The sequence below is a fragment of the Heterocephalus glaber genome, unplaced genomic scaffold (assembly GCF_053883595.1).
Source record: "Heterocephalus glaber isolate CG9 unplaced genomic scaffold, H.glaber_assembly_v1.0 deba00001498, whole genome shotgun sequence".
Lineage (NCBI taxonomy): Eukaryota > Metazoa > Chordata > Mammalia > Rodentia > Bathyergidae > Heterocephalus > Heterocephalus glaber.
In genome coordinates this window covers 7,130,425-7,157,380 of record NW_028258321.1, presented here as the reverse complement: position 1 = coordinate 7,157,380, position 26,956 = coordinate 7,130,425, and the positions used below count along the sequence as shown (strand labels likewise).

At 63.3% G+C, this 26,956-nt stretch overlaps 2 protein-coding genes across 23 annotated transcripts; one reads left to right on the top strand and one right to left on the bottom strand.

Annotated features, from left to right (window-relative positions):
- Positions 1–1,652: 1,652 nt before the first annotated feature.
- Positions 1,653–10,619, top strand: Lzts2 (leucine zipper tumor suppressor 2). Of its 13 annotated transcripts, none has more exons than XM_021245630.2 (6): positions 1,653–1,803; positions 6,307–6,432; positions 6,526–6,756; positions 7,330–7,995; positions 8,465–8,722; positions 9,335–10,619. In XM_021245630.2, exons 2-6 carry the CDS (start codon positions 6,349–6,351, stop codon positions 10,016–10,018), a joined length of 1,923 nt encoding a protein of 640 aa, XP_021101289.1. In that variant the 5' UTR covers positions 1,653–1,803; positions 6,307–6,348; the 3' UTR covers positions 10,019–10,619. The 13 variants fall into 13 exon arrangements, with proteins under 13 accessions (XP_021101289.1, XP_087041958.1, XP_004866389.1 ...); XM_087185832.1 differs by having other exon boundaries at positions 6,523–6,756; XM_087185833.1 differs by lacking the exon at positions 1,653–1,803 and adding an exon at positions 3,014–3,096.
- On the bottom strand, positions 10,468–26,953 carry Pdzd7 (PDZ domain containing 7). Of its 10 annotated transcripts, none has more exons than XR_015440673.1 (19): positions 26,824–26,953; positions 25,918–26,253; positions 22,574–22,714; positions 22,324–22,498; positions 21,692–21,868; positions 21,432–21,579; positions 20,365–20,425; positions 19,624–20,031; positions 18,980–19,174; positions 18,151–18,254; positions 17,399–17,615; positions 16,400–16,575; positions 15,237–15,464; positions 13,940–14,031; positions 13,768–13,859; positions 13,559–13,630; positions 12,216–12,781; positions 11,864–11,964; positions 10,468–11,490 (listed from the first exon to the last, which is right to left on the bottom strand). XR_015440673.1 is itself a non-coding variant. In XM_021245614.2 (19 exons), the coding sequence occupies exons 2-19, from the start codon at positions 26,141–26,143 to the stop codon at positions 11,164–11,166; spliced, it is 3,510 nt and encodes a 1,169-aa protein (XP_021101273.2). In that variant the 5' UTR covers positions 26,144–26,253; positions 26,824–26,953; the 3' UTR covers positions 10,468–11,163. The 10 variants fall into 10 exon arrangements, 9 of the variants coding, with proteins under 9 accessions (XP_021101273.2, XP_021101272.2, XP_087041952.1 ...); XM_021245614.2 differs by having other exon boundaries at positions 12,216–12,785; XM_021245613.2 differs by lacking the exon at positions 26,824–26,953 and adding an exon at positions 26,417–26,757 and having other exon boundaries at positions 12,216–12,785.
- Positions 26,954–26,956: the final 3 nt, after the last annotated feature.

The following is a 26,956-nucleotide window of genomic DNA, read 5'->3' as shown; positions in this document are numbered from 1 at the left end:
ATCCTGCGCACACATTTCTAGTTCTGGAGTTCAAGGGGGTACAGGGATTTCCATTTTAAGTCCTGGGGGAAGTTGAAATAGGTCCACAGACCCTTTCACAAATATCCCTGCATGATGACACTCACCTAGCTTCCTCTGATATCTTAAAAGTCCCAGTTTGCCTTGAGATTGCCTGAAAAAAAGTGGTGAGCAGCCATGGTGTTCTGAAGTTCTTGGGGAAAGCCTTTGTACCAGCTGGGGGAAGGTTTTCTGCTTTCCGGAAACAGACCCTGCCTTGCCATCAGCCCAAGAGGGGCTTCAGAGACCCTACTGAAGGGTCTGGGAGAGGCGTGGCTGAGTATCTCCTGAACAGGCCTTGGTGCAGAGCTGTGCTCTGGAGAGGGGAAGCCTGGGGGGGGCGATAGTTCCTGGGGCCTGCGTTCGTGGGGGTCTCTCCCAGGCTGGCTGGAGCCAGGCGTCCATAGCCCTGCAGTAATCCCAGCCACGCTGGTCTAGGCCTCATCCAGGGACTAATGCTGAACGTCAGCTGGGCCTTCCGGACGTACAATGCCAGATCAGTCCTACCTGTGAGTACCTGGATTCCACATTCCAGCCTTCCTAGAATGTCTGACTCGTTCTCAAGTCCTTTAGGGCTTTCCAACCGGGCACTGCGGGCTCTGTGAACAGGTGCTGGAGAGACTCACAACTGCCCGTTTGTTTTGCCCCACCCTCTGAGCAGACAGCCCACCCAGCACAGACCTGAATGATGAGGGAGAAGGAAGCGAACACCCCCGACCTCACCCCTACGCAAACACTCTGCTCCAGACCCGCCTCAAACGGAACGCCCTGCACCCAGCCTAGCGCTGAGTGCGTGGAGCCTGAGGGTGTGGGTGGGTGTCCTAGATCCTGCTTAAGTTCCTGGGACCAGTCTTTGTGCTCAACCAAGGTGGGTGAGGCAAACTACCCGGGGTAGGACTGGTAATCTGTGTGTTCACTTGGTTAAGAATCCCAGAGAGCTCAGGAAGGGCCTGGCCAAGCGCGGTACAATTGGATCTGCTGCCCTGTCCTCAACCACGGTGGAGGGCTTGAGGGGAGTTAAACTCCCTAGAGTCTGCAGCGCTGTGCCTCCCCACAAGGGCCTTGAGGCTTCGAGGGTAGGAGGGAAGGAGCCCTCGGTGCCTCCCTGCACAGGCCGACTTCCTGTTTGAGCCTGTGGGTGGGACTTTATGAGTCTAGCCTTGGTCTGTGGGGGGCCAGGACTGGCATTGGCTGCCCTAGGCAAAAGGCAGTGCTGGCTACTTGGGCAGCCCCAAATCCACCTGTGTATTTGGGTGCGCGGTGTTTTGGTGAAGTCTAAGCCTCCTTTGTCCACTTCTCTGGGGTTTTCTCTGAGTTTAGAGAGCGGCACCCGCTGGGCGCCCTACAGAACAGGGCAGGGCAGGGGGTCAGGGCCCAGCCCTGTGGCCCCTTAGGGCAGCCAGGTAGCTTAGCTCGAGGTCACGTGATACCCTCTTCTTCCCCAGGTCCTTTGCCTACTGTCGGTAAGCTGTGAAGTCTCAAGCCCGCGGGGCAGTCTCTGGTCGCGGTCAAGTTACTTTTGAGCTGGGTCCCGGGTCGGCTGCTGGGGGGTGCTGGGCAGACCACTCCCCTCCCCGGGTGGGGGGCGCGGCCTCAGTTGCTCCGCCCCTCCGTGGGCGCCAGGACCGCGGAGCCGGGAGCTCGGAGCCCGAAGCCCGGAGTGGGCTGGGGGCCGCGGTCCTCTAGGCGCGGGCCCTCTGGAGCCGGAGCCTGGCCCGAGTTGGAGTGGCACAGCGGTGGCGCTGGGTGAGTGGCGGGGCGGCAGGGGCGCAGGAACTCCCGGCTCCCATCGAACTCTGCGCCTGGGAAGCGAGGGGTTGGAGCGAGAAGGGGTCCCAGAGGGCACAGGCAAAGTCTGAAGAGCGAAGCGACAGAGAAACTCGGATCAGCGGACCGACAGGCGTGCGCGCACGTACCCAAGCGCGCACTTGGGGCACAGACACGTGCACTCGGAAGGGACGCGCCCGGTAGGGTACCCCGTGGTCCCAGGGCAGCGCCGGCGGCAGGGCCCAGGCTGGGCCGTTTGGGCCGGAGTGGGGGAAAGGGACCGCGAGCGGGAACAGGCCGGTGGGACGTGTCCAGAGGTTTCTGCTTCCCCGCCGCCCAGTTGCAGGTGAAGCCTGAAGCGTCCAGAGGCACCACACACGTGATTGCTCTGCAGACCCCACCAGGGCAGGGGATCAGGCTGAGCAAGCTTGCGGGGTCCTCTCTCGGCCTGGAATGGTGATAGCCTTCTCCCCAGAAAGGAAGAACCACGTCCCTTGGAGCCGGATGGCACGGGGGACCAGGATACTTGGGCTGGGGTGGCGCTCCCTGAGCTCCTCGCTTTCCTGCTTCCGCGCACGTTCCTGGAGTCTGCATCCCTGAAGCATTGGGGAGGGGGGCTCTCGGCGGCAGTGGACAATTGCCCCGTCATACTACTCTTATCTCAGGGTAAGCCCGTGCAAGAGCTGCTGCCCCCCTCCAGAATGCCTGAAAGTACAAACCCCCCAATATCCGAAGGGGCTGAACCCTGTTCAGGTAGTAGGACGAGCCCCTCCCCCAGGGAACGAGGGAGGGGCTGCAGCCAAGGCCTCCCGCCCCGCCCCGCCCCCACGCCTGCACACTGGAGCCCAGCTGCTGCCTGCGCTTCTGGGCCGGCTGCCAGAGAGGGGAGGTGGCCCTTGGTGCCCTGGAGCAGGGATCAGGGCCAGGCCCAAGGAAGGGTCTCTCCTGGAGAGGGGGACAGTCGGCTTTGGGGCGGCTGAGGATCTGGAGTGCGCCTAAGGGTGGCTGGGCTGTGTTTTCACTTTCCAGGGAAAAAGAAAGAAAAACAACCCTTTCCATAGAGCTAAAAATAGAGCACAGAGCCGGCCAGGCGGTGGCTTGGGGGGACGCGCCTTCTTGGGGCTGAGCCTGGCGCTGGCAGGCCTGGTCTGGGCGGGGGGGGGGGGCTGGCCGTCGAGGGGGACAGTTGCGGAGACCCGTCGGCGGGGCGTCTGTGTGGCCACGTGAAGCGGCGTGTGGGAAGTTGTCAGTACGGGAAGATGGGCCGGAGAAGTGAGTCTCAGCCCAGGACTGGACGCGACGTGCGCGGCCGCCCTGCAGGCGTGCGGCCCCGGAGATGGCGCGGGGCCACGTGACGCCGGAGCGTGGGGCTGTGGCCTCCGACACAGGGTGGAAACGGGCACGTGGGTGTTAAGATTGTGCTGCTCTGGGGAGGTTGGGTCTGCAACCCCGAAACACCGTGAGGCGCTCTGCCCTGCGGCCCTCTAGGCCCGGACGGTCGTGCGGACGCTCCGTCCAGTGACGGGGGCCGACGCACCCTCCCGGCAGTGACCCCCCCCCTCCTGGCCCGCCCCCGTGGCGGGAAGAGGGCTGTGGCCTTGAGGGGTGGCCACGGCGTCCAAACTGGCCGCCAGGGGGCGCCGCCTGTGCGGGCGGGGGCGGCCCGGGTCTCGGCCCGGAGGTGCGGGCGCGGGGCGCTGGCAGCCTCGGACACGGGAGGGGGACTCCGCCCAGGCGCACAGAGGCGGGGCGCGCGCCCGGCTCTTTGTGCGGGAACAATGACCGGCTGCCGCTGGCCCCGGGGCCAGGCCGAGATGGGGGAATCCGCCCGCCGGCCCCCGCCGGACGCATCACCACGAGGCCTCGCCGGGGCAGACCCCGCGCATCGTGCCGGCCCCTGCGCGCGCCCTGGCGGACACGCGTGACGTGGGCGCCTGCGCGCCTCCGCGCCCCAGGCGGGTAGCCTCTCGGACCCCTCCTCGCCCCTCCCTTCCCCTCCCCTCCCCGCCCACTGGCTCGGGCGGGGCGGGCCGGACCGCTGAGAGGGGCCGCGCAGGCCGAGCGCCGGGGGCGGCCGGGCTGAGCATGGAGCAGCGCGGCGGAGGTGAGGGGCCGGGCCGGGGCGCCCCGACCTGCGGCGCAGCCTGGGGGCGGCATTCCACAGCCCCTCACTTCCAAGGAGGGGGCTGCTCGGGGCGGGCTGGGGACTCCCGGCTCCCGATCGCGGAGGGGGAACCGGTGATCGTAGGACTGGTCCTTGGAGTTTGGGAAAGGGAGACTTTGCAACTCTCCGCCCCGAAGCCGAGCTCTGTGCGAGCCGGGCCCTGGATCGGAGGCTGCTGTGGCCCAGGCTGAGCCTTCCCCAGGCCCCCAGTTCTCAAGGGAGTGAGGTCTCCGCGCCAGCTAGGGGGAACGAGGGGTTCCTTGTTCCCACAGCCACGACGCGTTTCTCAAAATGGAGCCTCGCTTGCCCCTCCTCCTCCAGACCCGGAGAGGGAGCCGCCGGCTGGCGGGGCCGACTTTGCAGGCCTGACTCGGCCCAGCTGGGAAAGCCCTCTGGTTCCATGGGCCGTGGCCGCGTGGGTTTGTGACCCGGTCGCTGGGTCTGCCCGTCTCCTCGCGCCTGCGTGGGCCGCCAGGCCTCTCGTACTCTTTGTCTCTGTTTTTCCCTGCCGTACTCTGTGCCCCCTCGGGTGGGGAGGGCACACAGAAAGGTAGCCCTTTCTTTGCCCAGCGTTCTCCCTGGGACCCGGAATGAGGGAGACGCGGATCCGCCTTGCTCAGTCAGGGCTGCCCTTGTAGAGTGGTCCCAGTTCCCAGTCCACCTGAGAAGCCTGTGTTTTGTTCTGTACCTGGCTGACCTCCTGCACCCCACCCCAGCTCCCTCAGTCTACTCCTTCGTTCACCGGGCCTGACCTCCTGAGGGTGGGTGGACTTAGTGCAAGGAAGATAGGGAACAACACGTCAACCCACCACCCAGCCTGTGAAACCAGGGCTCCCCTAACTCGCTGACCCGGCCTGCCACCCAGGCCCCAGGCTTCCACATACCTTCACACCGGCACAGACTCCTCATACAAGTGCACCTTCACCGTTCTGCTATCACAGGCACACCTACAGCTCACACACAGACTCACGGTGTGCATGGCGTTCTGATAACAGGTGTGTGACATTTTCTTATAGTCACATCCGTACAGCACAGTCCATCTGGAGCTGTCCTCTGCTGACAGTGACTTCTGTGTACATACAGTCTTGTAAGATATACAAATGTATTGATGTAGTTGTCCAAACATAGGCCACATACGCTCGCACACACTTTTACATATGCTCATTTAGGGTTGTTTTTGTTTTTTGCAGTGCTGGAAATTGGACCCAGGCCCTTGTGTGTGCTAGACAAGTGCTGCACCACTGAACTATGTCCCCACTTCTCACCTGCAGGCATTTTCACATGCACAATAAGTAAACACACACTCCTACTCCCATGAAATTTTCTCTCCACCTCTTGGCTCCTGCTCTGCATGATGACTTCAGCAGATGCCTGAGCTCTGGTCCTGGTGGCCTCGGGACTGGGAGGGAGTTCCGGTGGAGGCTTGCTGTCCCCTCAGGAGGGAGTGGGCCTGCGACAAAGCAAGTGAGGTCTGGAGCCGCCACCAGAGGTGGTGGAGGACTTCCTTCTGGCCCCCGCCCCCCCGGGAAGTCAGTCTGGAGAACAGTGAGTCTGGCAGTGGGGCACGGCCTGGCTGCCAGGGATGGTGAGGGTACGACGTGTGGCAAACCTGTGGCATGCATGCTGCCACGTGCAGAGCCCTCTGTAATGATGTCACGAGTTGTGTGAATTGTTTTTCTAAACGAGCACCTCAGTATTCAGGTTTAATTGCAGTGTTGGCACTTCGAAATAAATAAGTGGGTTTTGGGTTGCAGTTTGGGCACTCGGTCTCTAAAAGGTTCACTGTCACTAGGGTAGTCGTCTTGGAAACAAGCATGAGCCTGTATCCATCCCTGGGAGGCAGGAGACCCCAGAGGGCACCTGTGGGCTTCCTGTTTGGCAGGCTCCACCCTTGCCACCTCTCTGTCTGGGAGAAACTGAGGCCCAGCAGGGAGAGGCTGGGCACTGCCTGGCCTTGGCTCCTTGTTCCAGTTACCATCTGAGTTGCTGATTGCATCCCAGACACTGCATCTGCCCAGGTTCCCCTGTAGTGAGGCCACCTGGCCCAGGAGAGCAGTGACAGGTGCTTGGCATTGGTAGAGAAGGCTTCTTGGGCCTGTGTCTCCGTGCCCACGTGCCCCCCATGACTGCCAGCCTCCCACCCCACTGGTCTCTGCTGGTAGGATCAGTCCTCAGCTGTGTTCAGACCAGAGTCAATGAGTGGCTGGGGATGAGAGAGTTGAGGTCCGAGCCAGGGCTTGTATGGGCCTTGGGGAAAGCTGGAGCTTGTTACTGATGTGTAGGGGGATTGTGGCTTGACACCACTGCCCTGTTCACAGGTTGCCCTGCAGGCCCCCAGCCTGGCCTGAGCCTCTGCCGCCATGGCCATTGTGCACACTGTACCAGTGCCACTGGAGCCCACTCCTGAGGCTGCCACTGCCCCGAGAGTCCCAGCCATGGGCAGTGTGAGCAGTCTCATCTCTGGCCGGCCCTGCCCCGGGGGGCTGGCTCCTCCCCGCCACCATGGCCCATCGGGGCCCACCTTCTTCCGCCAGCAGGATGGGCTGCTCCGGGGTACCTATGAGGCACAGGAGCCTCTCTGCCCAGCTGTGCCACCCAGGAAGGTGGGCCCCGGTCCCAGCTTCAGCTACATCAACGAGGACTTCCAGACAGAGTCACCCTCCAGCCCTAGCAGTGACGTTGAGGATGCCCGCGAGCAGCGGGCGCGAAATGCGCACCTCCGGGGCCCCCCACCAAAGCTCATCCCCGTCTCTGGAAAGCTGGAGAAGGTAAGGACCAGCCTCTCGGGGCCTGGGCAGACTCAGAAGCCTCCTGGGGAAGCTGGACTTCAGCAGGCCATTTAGGAGAAAGAACCCACAGCCCGGTTCTGATCCCATCTCTACCTCCTTCTGGCTGTGTGACCGCAGCGGTCACTTAACCTAGCTGAGCCCCATTTTCTGTATCTGTGCATTTTCAAGGTAGTAGGCCAGTTTGTGCTAGAGGCCACTGTGAGAAGCAAATCAAATGACGCTAACCATCCACAAGTACCCGTAAATATTAGTTGCTTGAATTACTGCTGTGTGAGCCCTGTGAGTTGGCTTCGGGCAGGATTCGTGCAGCGCCTCCGTGCCATCCTCTGTGGTGTGGAGCCAGTGGCGATGCACTGTTTTGCTAGTACGGCTCGTGTGATGACTAGACACGGACCTTCTGAATCACGTGACGTAGCTGACACGCAGAGGTCCCCTGCCAGGGCCCGCAGGTGTTGCTGACTTGGGAGTTGGGGATGCCAGGAGGGTGGGGAGTGGGGCACAGGCTGGAGGATGGGCACACGCTTCCTCAGTGTCCACGGCGCCTCGTTGCAGAACATGGAGAAAGTCCTGATCCGCCCGACGGCCTTCAAGCCTGTGCTGCCCAGGTGTCGAGGGGCCCCCTCCCTCCCGAGCTTCCTGGGTCCTCGGGCCACTGGGCTCTCTGGGAGCCAGGGCAGCCTGACGCAGCTGTTTGCGGGCGCTGGCTCCTCCTCCTCCTCCTCCTCCTCCTCCTCCTCCTCCTCCTCTTCGGCTGCTGACAAACCCCTGGCACTGAGTGGCTGGGGCAGCGGCTGCCCATCTGGGACACTGTCTGACTCCGGTCGAAATTCCCTGTCCAGCCTGCCCACCTACAGCACCGGGGGTGCTGACCCACCCACCAGCTCTCCAGGGGGACACCTACCCTCCCACGGCCCTGGGCGGGGGGCAGTGCCAGGGCTGGCCCGAGGGGCCCCCACCGAGCCCTCCCACTCAGACAGTGGCCGGTCCTCCTCCAGCAAGAGCACGGGCTCCATGGGGGGCCGCATGGCGGGGGGACCCGTAGGCAGGGGTCCCCAGGCCTCCCCGGACAGCGGCTCCTGTGGGGACCGCTCACCCCCACCCCCACCCTCCGACGAGGCCCTGCTGCACTGCGTCCTGGAAGGGAAGCTCCGCGCCCGGGAGGCTGAGCTGCAGCAGCTGCGGGACAGCCTGGAGGAGAGTGAGGCCACCGAGTGCCAGGTGTGGTCATGGCGCTGCCAGGGGTCACGTCGCAGGAGGTCTGGAGGGTGGGCTGTGGGCAGTCGAAACGTGGCCCAGAGCTGCCCAGCGTAACCTGCAGAGTGGCGAGGGGGCGGAGCACTGCTAACACCAGTTTTTGGACGCTTACTTCATCTTACTGAGCCTCAGTTTCTCTGTAAATGGGAAGGTTCCTGGCTCCATATGGCTCTTAACAAGGATTAAGTAAGGCCAGGGACAGAAAGTGCTCCACATAGCGCTTAGCACCTTGGCAGTGCCAGCAAGTGCTTGCTGCTGCTGTTGTTTCTGTAATGAAAGCCTTCTCGATGCCATCGCTGCCCTCATCGCAGGTTTCATGGCCTCTCCCTCCCCTATGCCAGGCAGCAGCCGCCCAAGCCAGGAGCACAGCGGGGTGGGCAGCAGGGCTCCAAGTCTGGGGGGCTGCACAGGACCCAGTGGCTTTCACCCGCAGGCATTCAGCGAGCGGTCGAGGCACTGGCGGAGGGAACGTGAGGCCCCGAGGGAAGACTGCGTGGCCCAGGCACAGCGGGCCCGGAGGACCCAGCAGCTGCTGCAGCTGCAGGTTCTCCAGCTGCAGCAAGAGAAGCGGCAGCTGCAGGATGACTTTGCACAGCTGCTGCAGGAGCGAGAGCAGCTGGAGAGGCGGTGCGCCACCCTCGAGCAGGAGCAGCGGGAGCTCGGGCCCCGCCTGGAGGAGACCAAGTGGGAGGTGCGCGGCTGGGTGGCCAGGAGGCCCACCGCGGGGTCGACCTGGGGCGGGGCGGGCCTGGCCACCCCTGAGGTCCTGGCCTCTGCGTGACGGAGTGCACCACTCGCCCTGTGTGGGCCTCCTCGTGGGCTGCTCTGGCCCCCGTACAGCCAGTGGCCCTGCTGTCCACTGCCTTCCCTATGCAGTGGGTCCTGGTAACATACCCATTTCGTAGATGGGGAAACTGAGCCCCAGAAAGGCCGGAGCCACATCTCACCTAGCAGCGGCAGAGCTGACACCTGAACCTGGGCAGTCTGGCTCTGACGTTATGGGGCCCCCCCCCCCGGACACTGGGCACCACCCTGCACTGCTCCCACCTCCACAGTCCCTGCACCACCCAGACCCCGGGTGAGGCCACACTTGCATAGCACCTTGAGGCGGCTCTGACAACACCAGCTTTGAGGACCAATTCTAGGTCTGCGTCCCCTTTGGCCACTTACTGGGCGTCTGACCTTAGACACGTCACTAGGCTGACACAGTGACAAAGACGACTCTCCCGGTGTCCAGCGTGCTGCCCAGGCTCCAGCCCCCACGGGCCATTCTCACTGTTCCTCCTGACCTTCCCTCCTCCAGGTGTGCCAGAAGTCGGGCGAGATCTCCCTGCTGAAGCAGCAGCTGAAGGAGTCTCAGGCCGAGCTGGTCCAGAAGGGCAGCGAGCTGGTGTCTCTGCGGGTGGCCCTGCGGGAGGCCCGGGCTGCCCTTAGGGTCAGTGAGGGCCGGGCGAGGGGCTTGCAGGATGCGGCCCGGGCCCGGGAGCTGGAGCTGGAAACCTGCTCACAGGAGCTGCAGCGGCATCGCCAGGAGGCCGAGAGGCTCCGGGAAAAAGCTGGGCAGCTGGACGTGGAGGTGGCAGGACTCCGGGGACCCTCTGTGCCGCCTCCTGCGGCTGACCCTTTTCTCCTGGCAGAGAGCGATGAGGCCAAGGTACAGCGGGCCGCGGCTGGGGCAGGAGGCAGCCTTCGGGCCCAGGTAGAGCGGCTGCGGGGCGAGCTGCAGCGGGAGCGGCGGAGGGGTGAGGAGCAGCGAGACAGCTTTGAGGGGGAGCGGCTGGCCTGGCAGGCGGAGAAGGAGCAGGTGATCCGCTACCAGAAGCAGCTGCAGCACAACTACATCCAGATGTACCGGCGCAACCGGCAGCTGGAGCAGGAGCTGCAGCAGCTCAGCCTGGAGCTGGAAGCCCGGGAGCTGGCGGCACTGGGCCTGGCCGAGCCGGCTCCTTGCATCTGCCTAGAGGAGATCACTGCCACTGAGATCTAGGCTGCCAGCTCTGCAGGGAGCTCTGCTGCAGGCCCCAGCTCCTCCAACCATCCATACGTGCGAGGACCCCAGCACCACTGATCGGGGATGCAGGCGTCTGGGCCCCTGCCGAGAACTTGTGGGGCTTTGTGACCTGGAGGAAGAAGAGCAGAGCCCTCCAAGGTCCCCACGCCCATCCTGTCCCGGGGCTCTCAGGCCCAGCACACCCGCTGCCACCAGTCCTGTTCAGCCCCAGTGCTTGCCTGCCCGCCTGCCCGGCCCAGAACCTGGGAAGAGGAAGGGTGCTCACCTCCACATGCCGCCCTGCCCCAAAGCTAGAGAGCCAGAGGGCGCCGAATGTGCCTGCCCCTCATGCATGGGGGACAGCGCTGGCTCGGCCTGGTCCCCAGGCCCGGCCCAGCAGCCTCTCTCCTGGGCTGGAGGGGCTGAAGTCAGACCAAAGGAAGAACTCAGAAATGTCTTGTTTATTTGTGTTTGTGACCAAGCAGGCCCTCAAAGTACCCCGATTTATGGCCTTGTTTTCACCTGATATTTTTCACACTGTAAATTTCTTGTAAAAACCCAAAGAAAAAAATTAAAAAAAATTTTTTTTGTTTTTAAAGTGAGCATGCTGTATAAACAAGTGCTGGGGACCTTTTGTGACCTCCACTCCCATCTTACAAGGAGAAAGAAATCCAGCAGAGTCTGGTCCTTGTTGACCAAGTCTTGGAATGAACTTAGAGTCTAAGGAATGAGAAAAGGCTTGCGTCCTGTCCCCTGATGAGTGCCCGGACTGGGGAGTCTGTGGCCCTCAGTGCTGAGGGAGTCGGGCTTGGAGCAGCATCAGGAGAAAGTGCCCACCAGTCCTCTGCTCCAGATCAGGGTTTCTTGGCCCCCGCTCCTTAGGTTGGGGAGTAGTGGATGCAGCTGACCGAAGCCTTCTCTAGCACCTGTCTGTGGACACCAGGCTTCTCTGGTCTGGGAGGGCGACCGCAGGCAGATGAGCCTAGCAGGGATGGCACTCACAGTAGGCAGGGCAGGCGGGACTGAGGTTCCTGAGCCCCCAGAGGTTCATATGAGAGGTCAGAGACCGCAGGAGGACAGTGGGCTCTGAGAACTGAATCGGGGGGAGGATCATGGATCAGTGAGGAGGGTATCAGGTGGCCTCAGGAGTCCAGGGTTGGGGAGGGGACCAGGCTGGGAGTCCGCTGGAGGAGCCTGGCCTCCACAGGAGGTTCTAGAAGCCAGTGGGAGGGCCCTGGAGCAGCATTAAGGGGCTGGGGGGCAGAGGGACGGTCAGAGGGGAGGCGCTGGTCAGTGAGGGCTGATGGGTCAAGGGCTGAGGGTGACAGGCCCGGTCCAGGGACCCTGACCACCAGCTGCATGGGCTCCTGGGCCTTGTTGCGGTAAGCTCTGCGGATGGTGTCCACTGCTCGCTGGTGGGTCACTTCCTCTAGGCTCTCCCCATCCACTGCCACAAGCTCAAAGCCAGCCTGGAACCGGGTAGGACAGTCACAGTCCACCCTCCATGTCACCCCCACCCACCTGGTCACCAACCTGAGGGCAGTGGCTGGGACACGCCTCCCCCATCTGGGAGTCGATGGACAATGAGACTTTTGTGCCAGGAGCTGTTGGGGGCAGGGTGGGGCCAGACAATGGCCCTTTGTCCCTTGGGGCTCAGGGTGGAACAGGATGGGCCCTCTTCAGGCCCGGGCTAGCAAGGCTCCCCAGCCTGCTCGGCTGCTCTCTCTGACCCCTGCCTCCCGGGCCTCCTCCCAGGACCCGTCCGAGCTGTCTGGCTGGAAGGTGATAGATGCCCTGCCAGGCCTTGGCTTGGCTCGGGCCGTGGCCTGGTGTGCCACCCACCTGCAGCGCCCCACTGAGGAAGGCGGCACCCCCTGGAAAGATCTTCTCTATCTTCACCATGGGCTGCACCTTGGACTCGATGCCCCCTGAAATACTGATGCCTAAGGAAGGCAGAAGCTGGGTGAGAGTGCAGCCACCGCTCTGAGGAGCCTAGGACCCCTGTCAAAGTCCAGGGCCCCTGTTTCTCCCAAGCCCCGACCGTGAAATCCTCCAGACCCCAATTCCCCAAGTGTAGGTCCCCCAGCTGCACTCCAGGCCCCAGGTGTTTTCCTGGGCCCAGGTCCGGAAAATCGTTCCCCCTGACCTCAACCCCAGGAGCCGGCTCGGCCCTGCGCAGCCCGCCCAGACTCACCCAAGGATGGCTTCGTCTTGGACAGCGCAACTGTCCTCAGCTCCCCGCCAGGGGTCTGCCCGGCTGCCTCCTCAGCTGCGCTGCCCTTGCCGTCCTCCCAGGGCCCTGGCCTGTCCTCCACCTTGGCCACCTGGCAGCCCAGAGGCTGTGGCAGAGGGGGTCTGGCCTTCTGAGGGCTGTGGTGGCGCCCGGCGGCCATGCTGACGGTGGGGAGAGGCGCCGGAGACGGGGAGCGCCCGTGCCCGGGGGACTTGCCTCGGCCCCGGCTTCGGCTCCGGCTGCGGGCCCCGGCTGGGCCCTGGCCCGGGCTCCTCTGACCATCCTCTGGACTCAGGGCTTCGGCGAGCAGCCAGTTAGGCCAAGGGGGCCGGGGAGCCAGGGCGGGCGGCTGGGGAGGGGGTGTGCGTGTGACTCGGTGCGCGCCAAAGGCCTCGACTGGCACGTCCTGGAGGGGGGGGGGCCCTTTCCGAGGGCGGGGCGGGGCGGAGGCGCTCGGAGAGACCCTGAGGGCCTCCAGGTGCTCGGGCAGCCCTCTGTTCACAGGCAGCAGGTAGAAGCCTCCGCGGCTGTCTGGGGAAGAGGCGGGATCAGGAGGGCCCCAGCCTCCCACCCGGGCCGTGCTGCAGACCCTGCCCTGGCCTTGGTACGGTGGACCTCCAAGGACCAGGCCCGCACGCCTGTCCTGCAGTAGAAGGACCACTGCTCTCGGGCGCAGGTGATGGACCTGGCTACTGCCGTAGCATCTTAGTCCATTCTGTTCTAAGACAGTCCTATTTTATTTCTTTTTAATTTTATTTATTTTTTTGGTAACGGGGATTGAACTCGGGTCCTTGCGCTTGCGCAGCAGGCGGCGAAACCCCTGAGCTACATCCCTGGCCCAGGCAGTCCTATTTTAATGTCTCTCCGAAAAAATATGACTAGCATATCAACCTGGGAATTCCTCCACGATTATTACATAGAATGAAGCTAGATTTTAAAAAGCAAGCTGGGCGCGGTGGCGCACTCCTGTAATCGCAGCATTTTGGGAGGCTGGGGCAGGAGGGTCACAAGTCTGAGCCCAGCCTGGGCGACTTAGCGAGAGCCTGTCTCAAAATAAACGGAAAAGGCATGGGGATGGAGCTCCGTGCAAAGGCCCTGTGTTCAAGCCCCAATATTGCAGAAATACATACAAATAATAAAAAGCAAAGAGGTTTCAATCCAACTACGGGTAACAGCGCAGGTGGTGATTCGCTGAACCAGGGCTTCCCTCAGGATGCAGCATGCCTCCGAGCAGCAGTGGCCCACAAGGCGCCCCCGGCCCTGCCCCACTGCAGCCCCTCCTAGCCCCGGGGGGTCTCACTGACCAGGCACAGGGGTGACGAGATGGCGTTTGGGTGGTGTGTCCTGCTGGGCTGGTCTCAGAGTGGGAGGCCACACTGGTCGAAAAGAACAGGTCAGAAGCCAGACCCCTGCCCGCCAGGTCCCCCTGGGCCTGCCATGGGCTCTTCGACAGCTGATGCCCTCCCCGCCCAGAGCCCCCAGGTCCAGAAGTCCTGCTGTCCCCGCTGCTGACCTGCCCTGCTCTTCAGGGCTTCAAAGGCCTCCAGTTCTGCAGGCGTCACCATGCTCTCGAAGCGACCCAGGTCCGTGGGGACCACCACACTCCTGGGGGAGGTGGCCCGGGCTCAGCTCTGGAGGTGTGAGGCTCTCATCCGGCCCCAGCCCTTCCCTCAACCCCTGCCCACCTGATGTCCCTCAGCAGCAGCAGCTTCTCGGGCCTGTCCAGAATGGCCAGCAGGGGCCGCACCAGGTCCTCCACCCCACCCTCGTGCACGTACTGCAAGACAGGCACACAGGTCAGGCGGCCCTGCGGGGCTGGGCCCATCCACCCTCCGCCTCCGGGGTTGAAAGATGGTCACATCGAGGTGAACCCAGAAGCTTGCAACAAGGATACATCTGTAGCAACAGCAACTGCTTGGGGATGCGGGGTGGGTTTCTTTGCCATACCGAGGATTTTGCATCACACAAGCTGGCAAACACTCTGCCCCTGAGCTACGTCCCCAGCATAGTTTATTTCATTTCTGAGACAGGGTCTTGCTAAGTTACCCAGGCTGGCCTTGAACTTACGATCCTGCCGCCTCAGCCTTCCCGGTAGCTGGGATGACTAGTGTGTGTCATGGTCCCTGGATAATATTTAAGAGAAGAGCATCGCCAATATTTTCTCCCTTTATTTTTTATTTTTGTGGTGTTAGGGATTGAACCCAGGTCCCTGTGTATGCTAAGCACACACTCTGCCACTGAACTACATCCCCAGCCCACTATGCACATTTTGGGGGGAGGGTACCGGGGATCGAACTCGGGACCCTGCACTTTTGAGGCAGGTGCTGGAACCACTGAGCTAAATCCCCGGCCCTATTTTTGGCGGGTTTTTTCGTGGGGGTACCGGGGATCGAACTCGGGACCAGCACTATGCACTTTCTAAACCTTTCCCATGTGGCCTCTCATCTAGCAACCACCCTGAGAGATGAAACTCTAATAGATGAGGAATCGAAGGCTAAAAAAGGGCTTTGCTCAAGGCCACACAGATAAGGGAACGTGAACTGGCAAAGGCAGGCTCTGCCCTGGGGAAAGCGTGCGCAGGGAGCAGACTCCAGTCCCCACCTCCACTCCCACAGAGGGAGTGAGCCCAACACCAGGCTGTCCCAGCCCTTGGTTTGGGGCTGCAATGGGGACCTTGGGGAAGGGGTGGCGCCACAAAAAGCCCTTCCAGTCAGTACTCTTCTGCCTGGCACTGCCTGGACGCCACACCCTACGGACGCTGGAGAACTGGAACCAAGGCCATGACTTGGGATAGCACATCGCCCCCTGGTGGCAAGGAGGCCAATTGGGGGCCGCGCACACTGCTCAACCCCGTGGGCGCAGACAGCGCTGGCTCTGGGTCATTCGTGAACATCTGGAAATAAGTCAAATAAAACCATGTGTGTGGCCCTGAGCCACACGCAAAAACCACCGGGTCTCACACGTCCACCTATCCACACGTACTGCACAGAACCGGCCACAGGTGCGCGCACACCCCAAGTTCACAGGTCTGCGTTCAGCACCCTCTGCGTGCCAGGCTCCGGACCGGCCTCGGGGGCATAGCAAGCAGACCTCGTCCCAGACCGTCAGGAACTCGGCCGAGCGAGAGCGAGGGGCAGGGGAGCCACGCAGAGCAGTGAGCTGGACACTGGCGCTGCCGCGGAGGGCTTCGGAGGGGAGGTCAGAGTGCGCCTGTGGGGGGGGGGGGTTGTGGCTCTTAGAGAACGGCACGCAGGGCGCAAGCCCCACAGTGATGCGGTCAGTGAGCAGGCGGCAATGGCCGAGGGCCTCCGCGGGGCTGCACAGGACGACTGCCACGTGGCCGGCGCCCCTGTGTGGGGTTCACAGCCCGGATAAGCGGGGAAGGTGGCCACGGGGACGGGGAGGGTGAGTGGGCGTCGCTCGGGGAGCTCGAAGCGGGGGCGAGCAGCTCGCGCTCCAATCTGCCTGGGGGAAGTAAAGTTTGTGACCCCAGGTCTGGCGGCGGTGGAGAGATGGTGCAGACAGAAGCGGGGGCGGCCTAGGGCTCAGGGCTGCTCATCCCAGTCCCTGGGGAACTCTACCAGTCCCTCAGGCCAGGACTCCATCCCAGAGGGTCCTGGGAGCCCCTGGGTCGGGTCGGGACCGAGGGGGTAGCCTCCCGGTCTCCCTCTTGAGGAGGCCTGGGTGCAAAGGAGAGCAGCCACAGAAAGACGCCGAGCGCCACCTAGTGGTCGGAGCTCGGAGTCGCGGGTCCCCTGGAGCGCTGGGACGCAGCGCCCCCACTCAGCGCCCAGAGCTGAGTTCAGTCCAGAGCCCCTTAGTGGCCCCTCAACATGCACCCCATCTTCAGCTCCACCGTGAACCAGGCCTTGGGAGAGGGGTGCACAACTGCCCACGTTTCAGGCTCCAGGCGGCAATACACGGACACGCCGCTCTCTCACTAGCCAGACCCAGGAGAGCTCGCAGGCATGATCGTGGAGTCTGGGCGAGCAAGCCAGGCACTCACGGACGCCGACACGCACTGCTCCCTCCTGACTCAGCCTGGAGCGCGCGCGCACGCCCAGAGACAGACGGATGGACAGCGGGACTGACAGGGATGGTGGCCTGAATGAGGAGGGTCGGGGCTGCAGAGGACAGGGCCTTACCCTGGAGCAGTGGCGAGTGACCGCCAGCACCTCGTCCTCGGTCAGCAGCCGGCGGGCCAGGTCCTGAATGAGGGGCCGTCGGCTGTCCCAGGCCTGCACCCGCTCATCTGTACTGGGCAGCTGGCTGGCTGGGCTCCCAGACCTGGCCAACAGCAGGGCTCGGCCCCTCTCCCAGTCTGCAGGCCAGGAGCAAGAGGGTCATGGTGGGGCCAGGAGCTGTTGGTGGGTGGGCTTCCCGCGGAGGGCCAAGGGGAGGCCCGGGTGCCAGGGCCAAACTGCAGCCTCAGCCTGTGCACCGAGCATCGCGGCATCCCAGTGACCTGCCCAGCAGCGAGATGCCAGCCGCAGCCCTCCCACCCTCAACACCGACCCCCGCACCAGTCTGTTCCTTTACATGTTTGCTTTTTCCTTTTCTTTCTGGTACTGGGGACAGCAGGGACTTCCGAGCTACAGTTCCAATCCTTCGTATGTATTTTTATTTTTATTTTTTGGTCCCGGGGATCGAACTCAGGTCCTTGTGCTTGCGCAGCAGGTGGCGAAACCACTGAGCTAAATCCCTGGCCCTCCTTTTAATTTTTTTAAATAGGTTCTTGCTAGAAGTTGCCCAGGAGGGCTTGAACGTGACCTCCTCCTGCCTCAGCCTCCTGGAGTGCTGGGATGACAGGCGTGCACAACTGTTCCTGGATCCCATCTGTTACTTCATGGAGTCTTAGCCTAGTGGCTCCCGTGTCCCCTAAACCAGGTCAGTCTGTTCCCCCCTGAGGTGCTAGCACAGGCTCTCCCTGGCTTTTGTGACACAAGCCCTCAGAACGTCCCCTTATCTCTCTGCAACCCTATGTTTCCTAGCAAGCCTGGTCCAGTTCTTCGTGCACTTCTCTGCCTGGTCCCTCCTGGGTAGCCCCACTGCGTTTGGCCACAGCTACTAAGCTCACCCCAGCATGCATCCACCTGCCTTAGACCAGGCTGTAGACCAGGCCTTGGACAGGGTGCACAACTTACCGCCTCTCAGCCTCCGGGGAACAAACTTCTGCACAGGCCCTGTGCTCCCTGGTGAGGAGAGGAGGTCCAGCTGCAGAATCTGGGCCCCAGCCCGGAAGCGGAGGGCTGGGGCCTGGACAGGGTGGCAAGCCTGCCTGGAAGGGGCCTGGGCCTGCCGGGCTGCAAAGTCTTGCCGGCCAGACACTTCACTCAGAGCGAGTGGAGGGAGTGAGAAGATCTAGGATAGAGGAGCCGCCCATGGAGACAGACTCATTTGGAAGCAAATGTACGAAGAAAAGGACCCCACGAGCAAGCGTGGGGGCCCTACCTTCAAGGGACATTGGGAAAGAGGAGCCTCGGAGAGGCAGGAGCGCACAGGGCCCTGCAAGCTGTGGGGGAAGCAGTGTGAGAGAGGGGCCGGCCGCCCTATTTGGAGACTCCCAATCCTGAAGGGTCCAGGATCCAGGGGCCACCCTGAGGGCCCAAAGTGAGAACCCGAGGTGGGAGCATTGGGCTCCTTGTCCTCCGAGTGTTTTCACCTCCCCAACACCCACTCCTCTCTGGAGACAGGATCTCTCAGCCCTCGGGACCACCCTGTTCTCAGCCCCAGCCCTCTCATAGGCAGCGCCCCCTGGCGGCTGTGAAGGCACCTGGCTGTGGTCTGCTCCGCAGCAAGTGATCTCAGCAGGGCCTGGGCGCTGTGAGGCCTCAGCCGGAACTATGTGAGGAAAAGCCACTGCCCCGGGGGCTGCTAAGCGAGAGCAGCCGCTTACCTCCATGACGAGAGCGGAGCCAACCCATGGAAAAGAGGGAGCGACAGATGCAGAGGGACACGTGTGGGGTGCTGTGCAGGCCTTTAGACAGCTCGAGTCCGAAGCTGAGCCAAGAGATGCTTTTCAAAGCCAGTTTGAGCTGAGCTTCTGCCACATGCGACTCTAAGTCTTAACTCATCTGCTCTCTGTCCAGACGCTGAGCCTCCCAGGGACATTGGCCTCTGACGGTCGGACAGCCTGGGCTGGCTCTCCTGCTGGTTCTGGTCTAGAAATGGCCCTGCTCCAGCGGGGCTCTAGAAGGGGACTGGGCTCTGGCCAGGGGTGTGGAGCCCGAGCAAACGCAGGCCCGAACGTCACTACCACCAAGAGCCCAGGGCGCTGAGCACAAGGGGTGGGCCCAGGGCCCTAGCACACGAGCCCAACCCCCTCCCCCGCCCTCTTAACCATGTTGTTTTAAGACAGGGTTTTGCTAAATTGTCCAGGCTGGCCTTGAACTCAGTCCTCCTGCCTCAGCCTCCCGAACAGCTAGCATTACCGGTGGACAGCCCCACACCCAGCTCCACTTCCCTGCCGTCCCTCTATCATTTCCCTCTCTGGAAAGTGGGTCAGAAGCGGGGTTGCAGGGGCCATCATGCGCTCTGAACACCTTCGGTGTGGCTGGCAAGCTGCTACGTGATCTCCATTTGCTAACTCACTTGCGCCCTGCCACTCCGAAGGAAGTAGGCGTCACACTCCTGTTTTATCAGCAGGGTGCTGAGGGCTACGGGATGTCACCCCAGGACTGCTGGGTGCCCACCTAGTGGACGTAGCCCCATGCCCTCCTCCCTACCTTTCTCCAGGTCCAGGCAAGGCCGGGCTTTGGCTGGGCTCCTGCAGTCCAGCGTCCAGGCCTCTCTGAGCCCATCCCCTGCAAGCCGCCCCTGCCGCCCTCCCTTGAAAAAGAGGTTCATCAGCGTCTTGGAGCGCTGCAGGGCCCCCTTCTCCCCAGGGGACCCCGACTTCTCCTTCTGCTGCTTCTTCTCCTCTGCAGACACAGGGAGAACCGGGGGCTGAAGGGTGGGCAGGAGGGCAGAGAGGGGAGCCAGACAGGCTCCGCAGCTGTGCGGGTGGGAACATGGGGGGGGCCTCCTCCAGCTGTGCACCTGCCCCAGTGCACAGCTGCAGCTATGTAAGGGGTTGGTCCTGGGGAGAGGGAAAGACAGAGAGAGAGACAGAGACAGAGACAGAGAGACAGAAGGTGCGAAGCCAGGCACTGTAGGTTGGAGGGATGGGTTCGGGTTTGGGGCTCAGAGCTGATCAGAGCTGGGCAAGCACTAGGGTGGGTTTGGGGCTCAGGCCTGGTTTAAAATGGAGCCCAGAGCAAGAGGTTCTGGATCAAGGCCTGAGGCAAACGGAGGGTTGGGCCCGGAACAGAGTGGAGGACAGGCTTTGGAGCAGGGGCTTGGAGAGAGCTGCTGCCCACCTCCCACGTACCCCACAGGGTCAGCTGGCTCCGGGAGCGCGTGATAGGGGGCCTGGGCCGGCCGAGGGCCAGCAGCAGCGCAGTCTTGGGGGACTCGGGGAGGGCAGAGTCAAGGCACCGGGAGGGTGGGGGGCCGTCGGAGCGGATGGCGGTGTCCTTGAGGATGACCGTGGGCCGCACGCTGCACCAGGTCTCCATGCGGCCCCCCACGTCGGGCTCCGTCTGCATGGCAGTGTCCGCCCTGCCCCAGCCTGGCGCCTGGTCCCCCAGCTCCGCCGGCCCCAGGCAAGTGTCCGCGCGGTCGGAGGGCAGGGAGCCCCAGCTGTAGGGGGTGCTGGAGGCGTAGGAGGAGACGCTGGAGCTGCTCTCGGAGGCGGAGGCGGGGCACAGCTGCTGCGGCGCGCCCGCGCCATCGCTCACTGCAGGGAGAGCGAGGCCCCTCAGGCCTCTGGCTGGTCTACTCCAGGGCCGGGAGACTTGCGGGCCACAGGGGACACGGGTGGAGGAGGAAGGACCACCAGGCCGCGGTTCGGTCGGAGCCACTAGTCCTGCGGACCTGGGGGGTGCTGCCAAGGGGCTTCTCGAGTCCCAGGGCGTCCATCCAGCCCAGGGGAGCTGGGAGCGAGCGTGCAAGTCCTCAGAGGGACCCGCAGCAGTTCCTGGGGGTGAGGGTCCTGAGAGGGTCCTGGGCCACGCCCTTTTCTTTCTCCGAGACCCCCTTCCCTCCATCCTTGGGTACCTGAGCCACTTACATCGGTCCAGCCAACAGTATTCAGAGACCATCTCCTTGTAGGCAGGGTATCGGCCGGTCTCCTGGGGAGGACAAAGGGGAGTCGGCGGGAGGGGTGGGAATGGGGGAGGGACTGGGCGGGAGCAAACGGCTCATCTCCATCTCTTTCCTCTGCGTCTCTGTGCTCTGGCCACATGGCTACTTTGCTGCAGAACATGACAAGTTCCTTTGCACCACAGGGCCTTGGGACTTGCTCTTCCTGCCACCTGTCCTCTCCTCGTGGCTAGCCCACGCTCATGCTTTTGCTCGGTGTTCCTCCTTCAGAGGGGCCGCCCCGACACAGGGGCCTGCCTAAATCACTCTGCAGTGTCTTTGCAGCTGTCACAGCCTGGGCCTGCAGGAGCCTGGGTGTCTCCTGCCCCACCCCCTCGTCCCAGGAGGTCTCCTCTACCCTACTCACTGCTGCAGCTGGCAGTGCCCAGCACACAGTGGGCGCTCACAGATACGGTCAAGCAGTAAATCAGGGCAGAGAGCGAGGAGGGAGGTCTGGGGGTGTGAGGGAGGGCAGATGGCGGAGGAGGTGACAGGGCGAAGGCTCAGGAAGGAGAAGGGTAGAGTGGGCCCCGTGGGCAGGGGCACTTGAGAGGGCGGCACCAGGCCCTGCAGGAGCCCAGGGGAACGACCTGATCCCGGGCACTCCCAAGAGCACCCAAGAGGAATCCAGCCTCCGCCCCTGAAATGGAGCTCTGCTGCAAGCCCGCCTCCTTGCCCAGTGCCCACCACCTGGGTCCTGCCCCATAATGCAGCGCCCATGCCCTTGCTGGGTGGGCCGCGGGCTCCTCCAGCCCCAGGTCCCCATTCAGAAGAGGCAGCAGGCAGTCTGGGGCCGGGGCTGGAGCCAGGGCTGGCTGGGCTCACTGAGCCAGTTACTGTGCCCCCCAAGCCTCCATCTCCTTCACAAAACAGGGAGGAGAACAGTGCTCGGCCCCCTTCCCCGCGGCTCTGGAAATGTCACCAAGGCACAGCAAGGAGCACAGCAAAGAGCCTGGGTGGTCTCGGGGGGAGGCCGCGCCCCGCACTCCTGCGCACCTTGACAGTCAGCATGGTGTGTGTCTGGCCCTTCAGCACCTCCACAGCCTGGCTGTGGCTGATGTCGTCGAATCTGACACCGTTGGCCGCCAGGACCTGGTCCCCCACCTTGATGCCGTTCTCCTCAGCCAGCCCGCCGGGGTCCACTCTGGGGCCAGACAGGGACCGGAGGATGGGGCCTGGCCTGCCCGCCTGCCCCCAGCCCAGGCCCGCTCACTGTGTGCCCCACCCGAGTGTGCTCCCCTAGCCCCAGCCCTCACCTGGACACATAGATGCCCAGGCCGAACTCTTTGCCCCCACGGATGTTGAAGCCCAGGCAGAGGTCGTCGGAGGTCGTGTACAGGTGCACTATGCGCCGCACAGCGTCCCCCGAGCCTCTGTCAGCCGGCGACGAGCCACACCTCTCCACCACCAGCCGCTGGTTCACCACGTCCACCCTGCACAGCAGCGAGGGCCTCAGCTGGGCTCCCGCTGCGCCCGCTGCCTCCCTCCCCGCAGCCCTGGCCGCTTCGTGGGGATGGGGCGGCCTGCTGCGGGCCCCGGAGGCTCAGGGGCACCGAGGGATCAGCGGGTGTGACGGGCATCTTCGTCCCTTTTGCGGAGCAGCTGCAACACGCAGGGCCCATTGTCCCTCCCTCCTGCCCTCCTCCTCTTTCTGTCCTTCCCTGGTACTGGGGATTGACCCAGGGCCCAGAGCACGCTAAGCACTGGCTTCCAGCCAGCCAGGCCGCGGCCTGGGGCGCAGTTTCTACCCTGAGGCCCCGGGAGGTGCCCCTCTGTGCCCGGATCACAGCAAAGAAAGTACGGGGGCCTCGGCCTCTCCTAAGCGCGAGGAGGGGCCCAGCCTCCTGCCAGGGGGGCAGGGCAGGGCGGGGCGGGGCGCGCTGCTCACCAGGTGGTCTTCTCCTTGGAGGATTTGATGCCCGGTACTCGGCCCATGCGCCGCACGGTCATGCGCAGGCGGCTGCTGCGGGTCAGCGCTTTCACGGCGCTGGCCATCGTGGTGCTCTCCAGGCTCAGCCCGTTCACCTCTGAGATCTTGTCCCCCACACGCAGGCCGGCCCGCTCTGCGGGGTGAGTCGGCGCTGAGCTCCCCCTCACAGGGCTCCGCCCGCATTCACCCAGGGCGCAGGCCCACTCACCGGCGCTGCTCCCGCCCTCCACCTTGCTGACGAAGATGCCCAGACCGTGCTCGGAGCCGCCCCGCACGCTGAACCCCAGTCTTCCTGCTGTGCTCTTCTCCACGCGGACTGCGTGGATGATGTCACTTTCGTCGCTGTTGGCTGTGGGATGGGGAGACAGGCATGAGCCCATGTTCAGTGCGGGCACAGAGGGCCCTGGGTCCCCAACCTGGGGCCCAGAAAGGCTGGGCTGCTGGGCACGGCCACATCAGTGCTGAGGGCCCTAACGGGGGTGTTTGTCCATCCCCAAGTGCCCAGTTTTGAGACCACGGGCCGCAGAGGGTGTGGGAGCTGGCAGCAGCCAGACAGCGTGCGTGCATGCGTGTGTGTGTGTGTGTGTGTGTGTGTGCGCGCGCGCGCAAAAGTGTGTCTAATGTTAACAGCTCCCTGTGGCACATTCCTAAGGACTCCTGCCCCTCTGAGACTTGGGTGGATAGAAAGGAAGGTTCAAGATTCTACTCTGGAGGCGGCTGAGGCCCTTCAGCTCGCAGCAGAAACGAGCGCACTGGCAGCAGCTCCCAACAACGGGAGCTGTCTCGTGGAAAGCCCGAGATGTTCTTGCCTGTGTGGCAAAGAGGGCGGAGCCAGGCCCACACAGCAGAATTAGGCGGCCACAGACTTTGTAAGGAGAAGCTTTCTTAAACACTCAGGCCCAGACAGTGGAATGGGTTTTCTGGGGCAGACAATGGACTTCCCATCTCTGGAGGCAAGGACGCCGAGGTCCGGTGAAGCCGAGGTTTCACCCTGTCCCGCTCTGTGGTCTGGGATGAGGGCTCCGGGAACCACCTGGCCACCCGGAGAGAGCCCACAGCAGCTGCCCAGTGGGAAGGGCTGCTGGAAGGCTGCTCAGGGGCCGGGCTGGGTGAGATCAGGACGGGCAGAGGGAGGGGAGCCCTGAGAGGTGCTCGGAGCTGGCAGGCCCTCGGGAGGCCGGGGTGGGGAAGCTGGAGGGGACCAGAAGGTAAAGGACCCCGGGCGAGCAGGTGAGATTTCTTCTCAGGCAAGGCTTACTCCAGAGGTTTGTGAGGGAGAAATCACACACACACACACACACACACACACACACACACACACACACACACACACTTCCCTAGGGCCCTGGCCAGGCTGTGGGCTCGAGGACAGGCCCGTCCCTCCTCTCCACCCGGCCCACACCACGCACCAGTGACCTCCCTCCAGGCCTCTTCCGGAGCGGCCCCTCGGAGCTGGCAGCCCTCTCCACTGCAGTGTAGCCAGAGTCCGGCCGGCCGCTAGCAGTGGCCCTGCCCTGCCCGTGTCCACCCAGGGCTTCCTCTGCTCGGCTCTGCCCGCTCCCCGCCCTCACAGGCTTTGGCTGCCTGGGGCTCCTTTCCCCTTCCCTCGTGCTGGCATTTATGAGGCCACTCCTTTCTCATTCCTCCCTCTCGACACCACCATCACAGGGAAGGTAGTGCTTCCCAGGGCACGGAGCCGGACCAGCAGCATCAGCCTTGAACTTGTTACAAATCTGTGTTCCAAGGCTTCACTGCCGGCCCACAGAACCAGAAGCCCAAAAGTGAGGAGACATTGAGATAAGTCCTCCAGGCAGTCTGGCCCACTGCTCAGTGTGAGAACCAGTCTTGTGTTTATCGATCATATCACCCATACTGTTTCCTTCAGGATCCTCCCATCCTTTGCTATCACTGATTACGGGTGTATTGTTCATGATCTGTCTCTTTTCACTGAGCTGTAAGCTCAGTCATGGAAACTAAGTCTTTTCCACCAGTATTGCTCCAGTATTTTGCACAGTGCTTGGTATCTGAGAAGTATTTTTTGAATAAAAGAACAGATGAATAAACGAATGAACTAGGAGAGGAGAAAGGGCTGGTTTAGATGAAGGATCATGCATTTCCTTCTTTGTTTCTTTCTTTCTTTTGAGATGGAGTCTTGCTAAGTTGCCTGGTAGGCTGGCCTCAAACTGGTGATCCTCCTGCCTCAGTCTCCCAAGTAGCTGAGATTACTAGCAAGCGCCACCATGCCAGGTTAGAGTGCACATTTCTCGGGGACCAGCTGAGTTTGGAAGCTAATGGGGCCTTCTGGGTTTCCCCATCAGAAGATAAGCCCACGAGGCCCCAGCTTCTCCTTCAGCAGCTACTTTGCTTTCCTGGAGGTATCTCGATGAGAATGCAGGGCAGGAGTCCCCGACTCTGTGAGTGGGAGATGTCTGTGCCCAAGATGAGGGGAGGATCCTGGACTCAGGGCAGCCCAGTGGTCAGAGCAATGCTCCCAGCCTTTAGCTGCTGCAGGCTGCTCCCTGGGAGCACACGGCAGGGTGAGGCGGGGAGAAAGCAGTCATGGTACTTTTGGCAGAGACTGTGAGGTCCTGAAAGATGGGCATGGGGTCTGCGGAGGGCAGCGCAGCGGAGCTCTTTTAACAGCAGGAGGCCACAGTACCCCATGCCTCCCAGCTCCTCTGGGACTTCCGCTCCCTGCAGAAAGACAGTGGGACCCCTAGCAGGGCACACCTGCAGTGGATGGCTGGGTGAAAGTGCCCGGCTGCAGGTGGAAGAAAGCTTGCTCTCAAGCAACACACTGGACCCCGCCCCAGGGGGCCAGAGGGGCCCGGCAGCAGCCTCAGCCCACAAACGGGGCCCACTGGCGAGGCAGCCAGGGGAGCTGCGGTGGAGAAGAAAGGGCAGAGGCGCTGGAGATGCCTATCTGGCCCTGCCTGCCAAGAGCACCCCCCCCCCCCGCCGCCGCCGCCGCCGCCGCCCCACGGCACTCAAAGTCCTGTGCAGTCCCCAGCCCTTTGCGTCTCACATCTGTCATGGCACCAGGCAGCCTCCTAAGACACGCTTGGTGCTTCCTACTTCCAGCGTTTGTGGGCGGTAGCTTGCACCCCGCCACCAGCTGCTCCTGCTCCTGTCCGAGTCCTGCCACACTCTACCTTTCTAGAAGGTGCAGACTGGCCCTCATCACCCAGGGCCCCCGTAGGCGCTAGCCGGGTGGCACAGAACGCAGTGCCAGCAACCACACACACTGAGGCTGTCCCCGCCTTCAGGGTCCAGCCCTGGGATCCCTCCCCGGCCCTCCATCCTCCTGTTCTCCCCTCTCTGAACGTCTGCAGCTCTCCCTGCAGGCCCCCTTCTGCCCCCGAAGCCTGGGGACAGAGCTGGTCACACTGCCCCATCCCGCCCCGCGCCCAAAGGCGCACACACACGGATATGGAGAAGGGGTACCACGCACATTCCTTTCCCAGCCTCCTGGTCCCGGCCTCGCAACTCTGACCCTTCCACAATCCTGGGCCCTTCCCTACCTAAGCCAGCGCAGGGGCAGGCCCGACGCACCTTCGATGGGGGAGTTGATGAGGATCACTCGGCCCATGGGTGAGGAGGCTCGGATTCCGCGGGAGGGCCCATTCAGCAGCCGCTGCTGCTTTCTCAGCAGGTATCGCGTTGCGGTGGAGCCCGAGTCGCTGCCCAGGTGGCCCCGGGAGGACAGGGAGCTCGGAGAGCTGGAGCTGAGTTCTCCTAGGCCCAGTGAGTCGGAGGCCGCTGCGAAACCGCGCGCCATGGTGGCTGGGCTGCCTCAGAGGGGAAGCGCTAGCCTTCGGGCGGCGGCCCCAGCGCCCTGCGCCCTATGCGCCTTCGGTGTCCTGGGCCCTCTCAGTGTGCGCTCCAGACCTAGGCAGGGAGCACAGGCACTGGGGGCCGATGTGAGCGCCGACCCCACTGCCCCCAGAACTCCCACCCCACCCTGGTTTGAGCCTCCTGCCCTCCCAGCCCTTAGGCCCCGCCTCTCCCACCCAGGACTAGAGGTCTGCGGGTCCAGGTCCCCGGCTCGGACCTTTGGAGCCACTCCACAAAGAAGTGGATGCGAGCTCTTCTGCACCCCTCATTTCCGCTCTCAGCGGAGTCATCTACCCATCCCCATCCTCCGCAGAGGCAGAGCTGGGGATGCAAGGAGACGCCGGGCCCTGGGCCTTCAAGTGGAGTGAGAAAGCGCAGATCAGTCCCCAGGCACTACTCCCGCGTGTACGGGGACAGTGCAGCCTCGGAATAGTCAGGATCAAGATGCCCGGGCCCAGGCTGCGGCCTCCGGTGTGCAGCGGCTGCATGCCCTTCTCCTCGCGGTGGGCGGAGGATCTGCTGGCGAGGACCCCACGACACCCGCCGCAGAGCCGCAGCCGAATCCAACAGAGCCACCCCGGCCCCGCCCGGCCGCCGCGCCACGGGCCCGGCTCGGCCCCTTACCTGCCCTCGTGCGCCCGCCTCGCCCGGCGTCCAGCGCGCCACCGCCGCGGGGGACCCCGCCGCACCCCGCGGGCTGCGCCAGGAGGGCGGGCCTGCGTGCCCCGGCCCGCATTGGCTTGTGGGGCCGCCAGTC

Bases quoted from the DNA above. Each gene is read 5' to 3' on its own strand.
- Lzts2 (XM_004866332.4), top strand. From the start codon at position 6,349: ATGGCCATTGTGCACACTGTACCAGTGCCACTGGAGCCCACTCCTGAG. The intron at 7,996-8,464 runs GTGTGGTCATGG...TTTCACCCGCAG, and splicing joins GTGAGGCCACCGAGTGCCAG to GCATTCAGCGAGCGGTCGAG. The intron at 8,723-9,334 runs GTGCGCGGCTGG...TCCCTCCTCCAG, and splicing joins TGGAGGAGACCAAGTGGGAG to GTGTGCCAGAAGTCGGGCGA.
- Pdzd7 (XM_021245614.2), bottom strand. From the start codon at position 26,143: ATGGCGCGCGGTTTCGCAGCGGCCTCCGACTCACTGGGCCTAGGAGAA. The intron at 22,715-25,917 runs GTGCGTCGGGCC...CCCATCCCACAG, and splicing joins CATCAACTCCCCCATCGAAG to CCAACAGCGACGAAAGTGAC. The intron at 15,465-16,399 runs GTAAGGCCCTGT...CCCCCCCCACAG, and splicing joins TCACTCGCCACTGCTCCAGG to GCGCACTCTGACCTCCCCTC.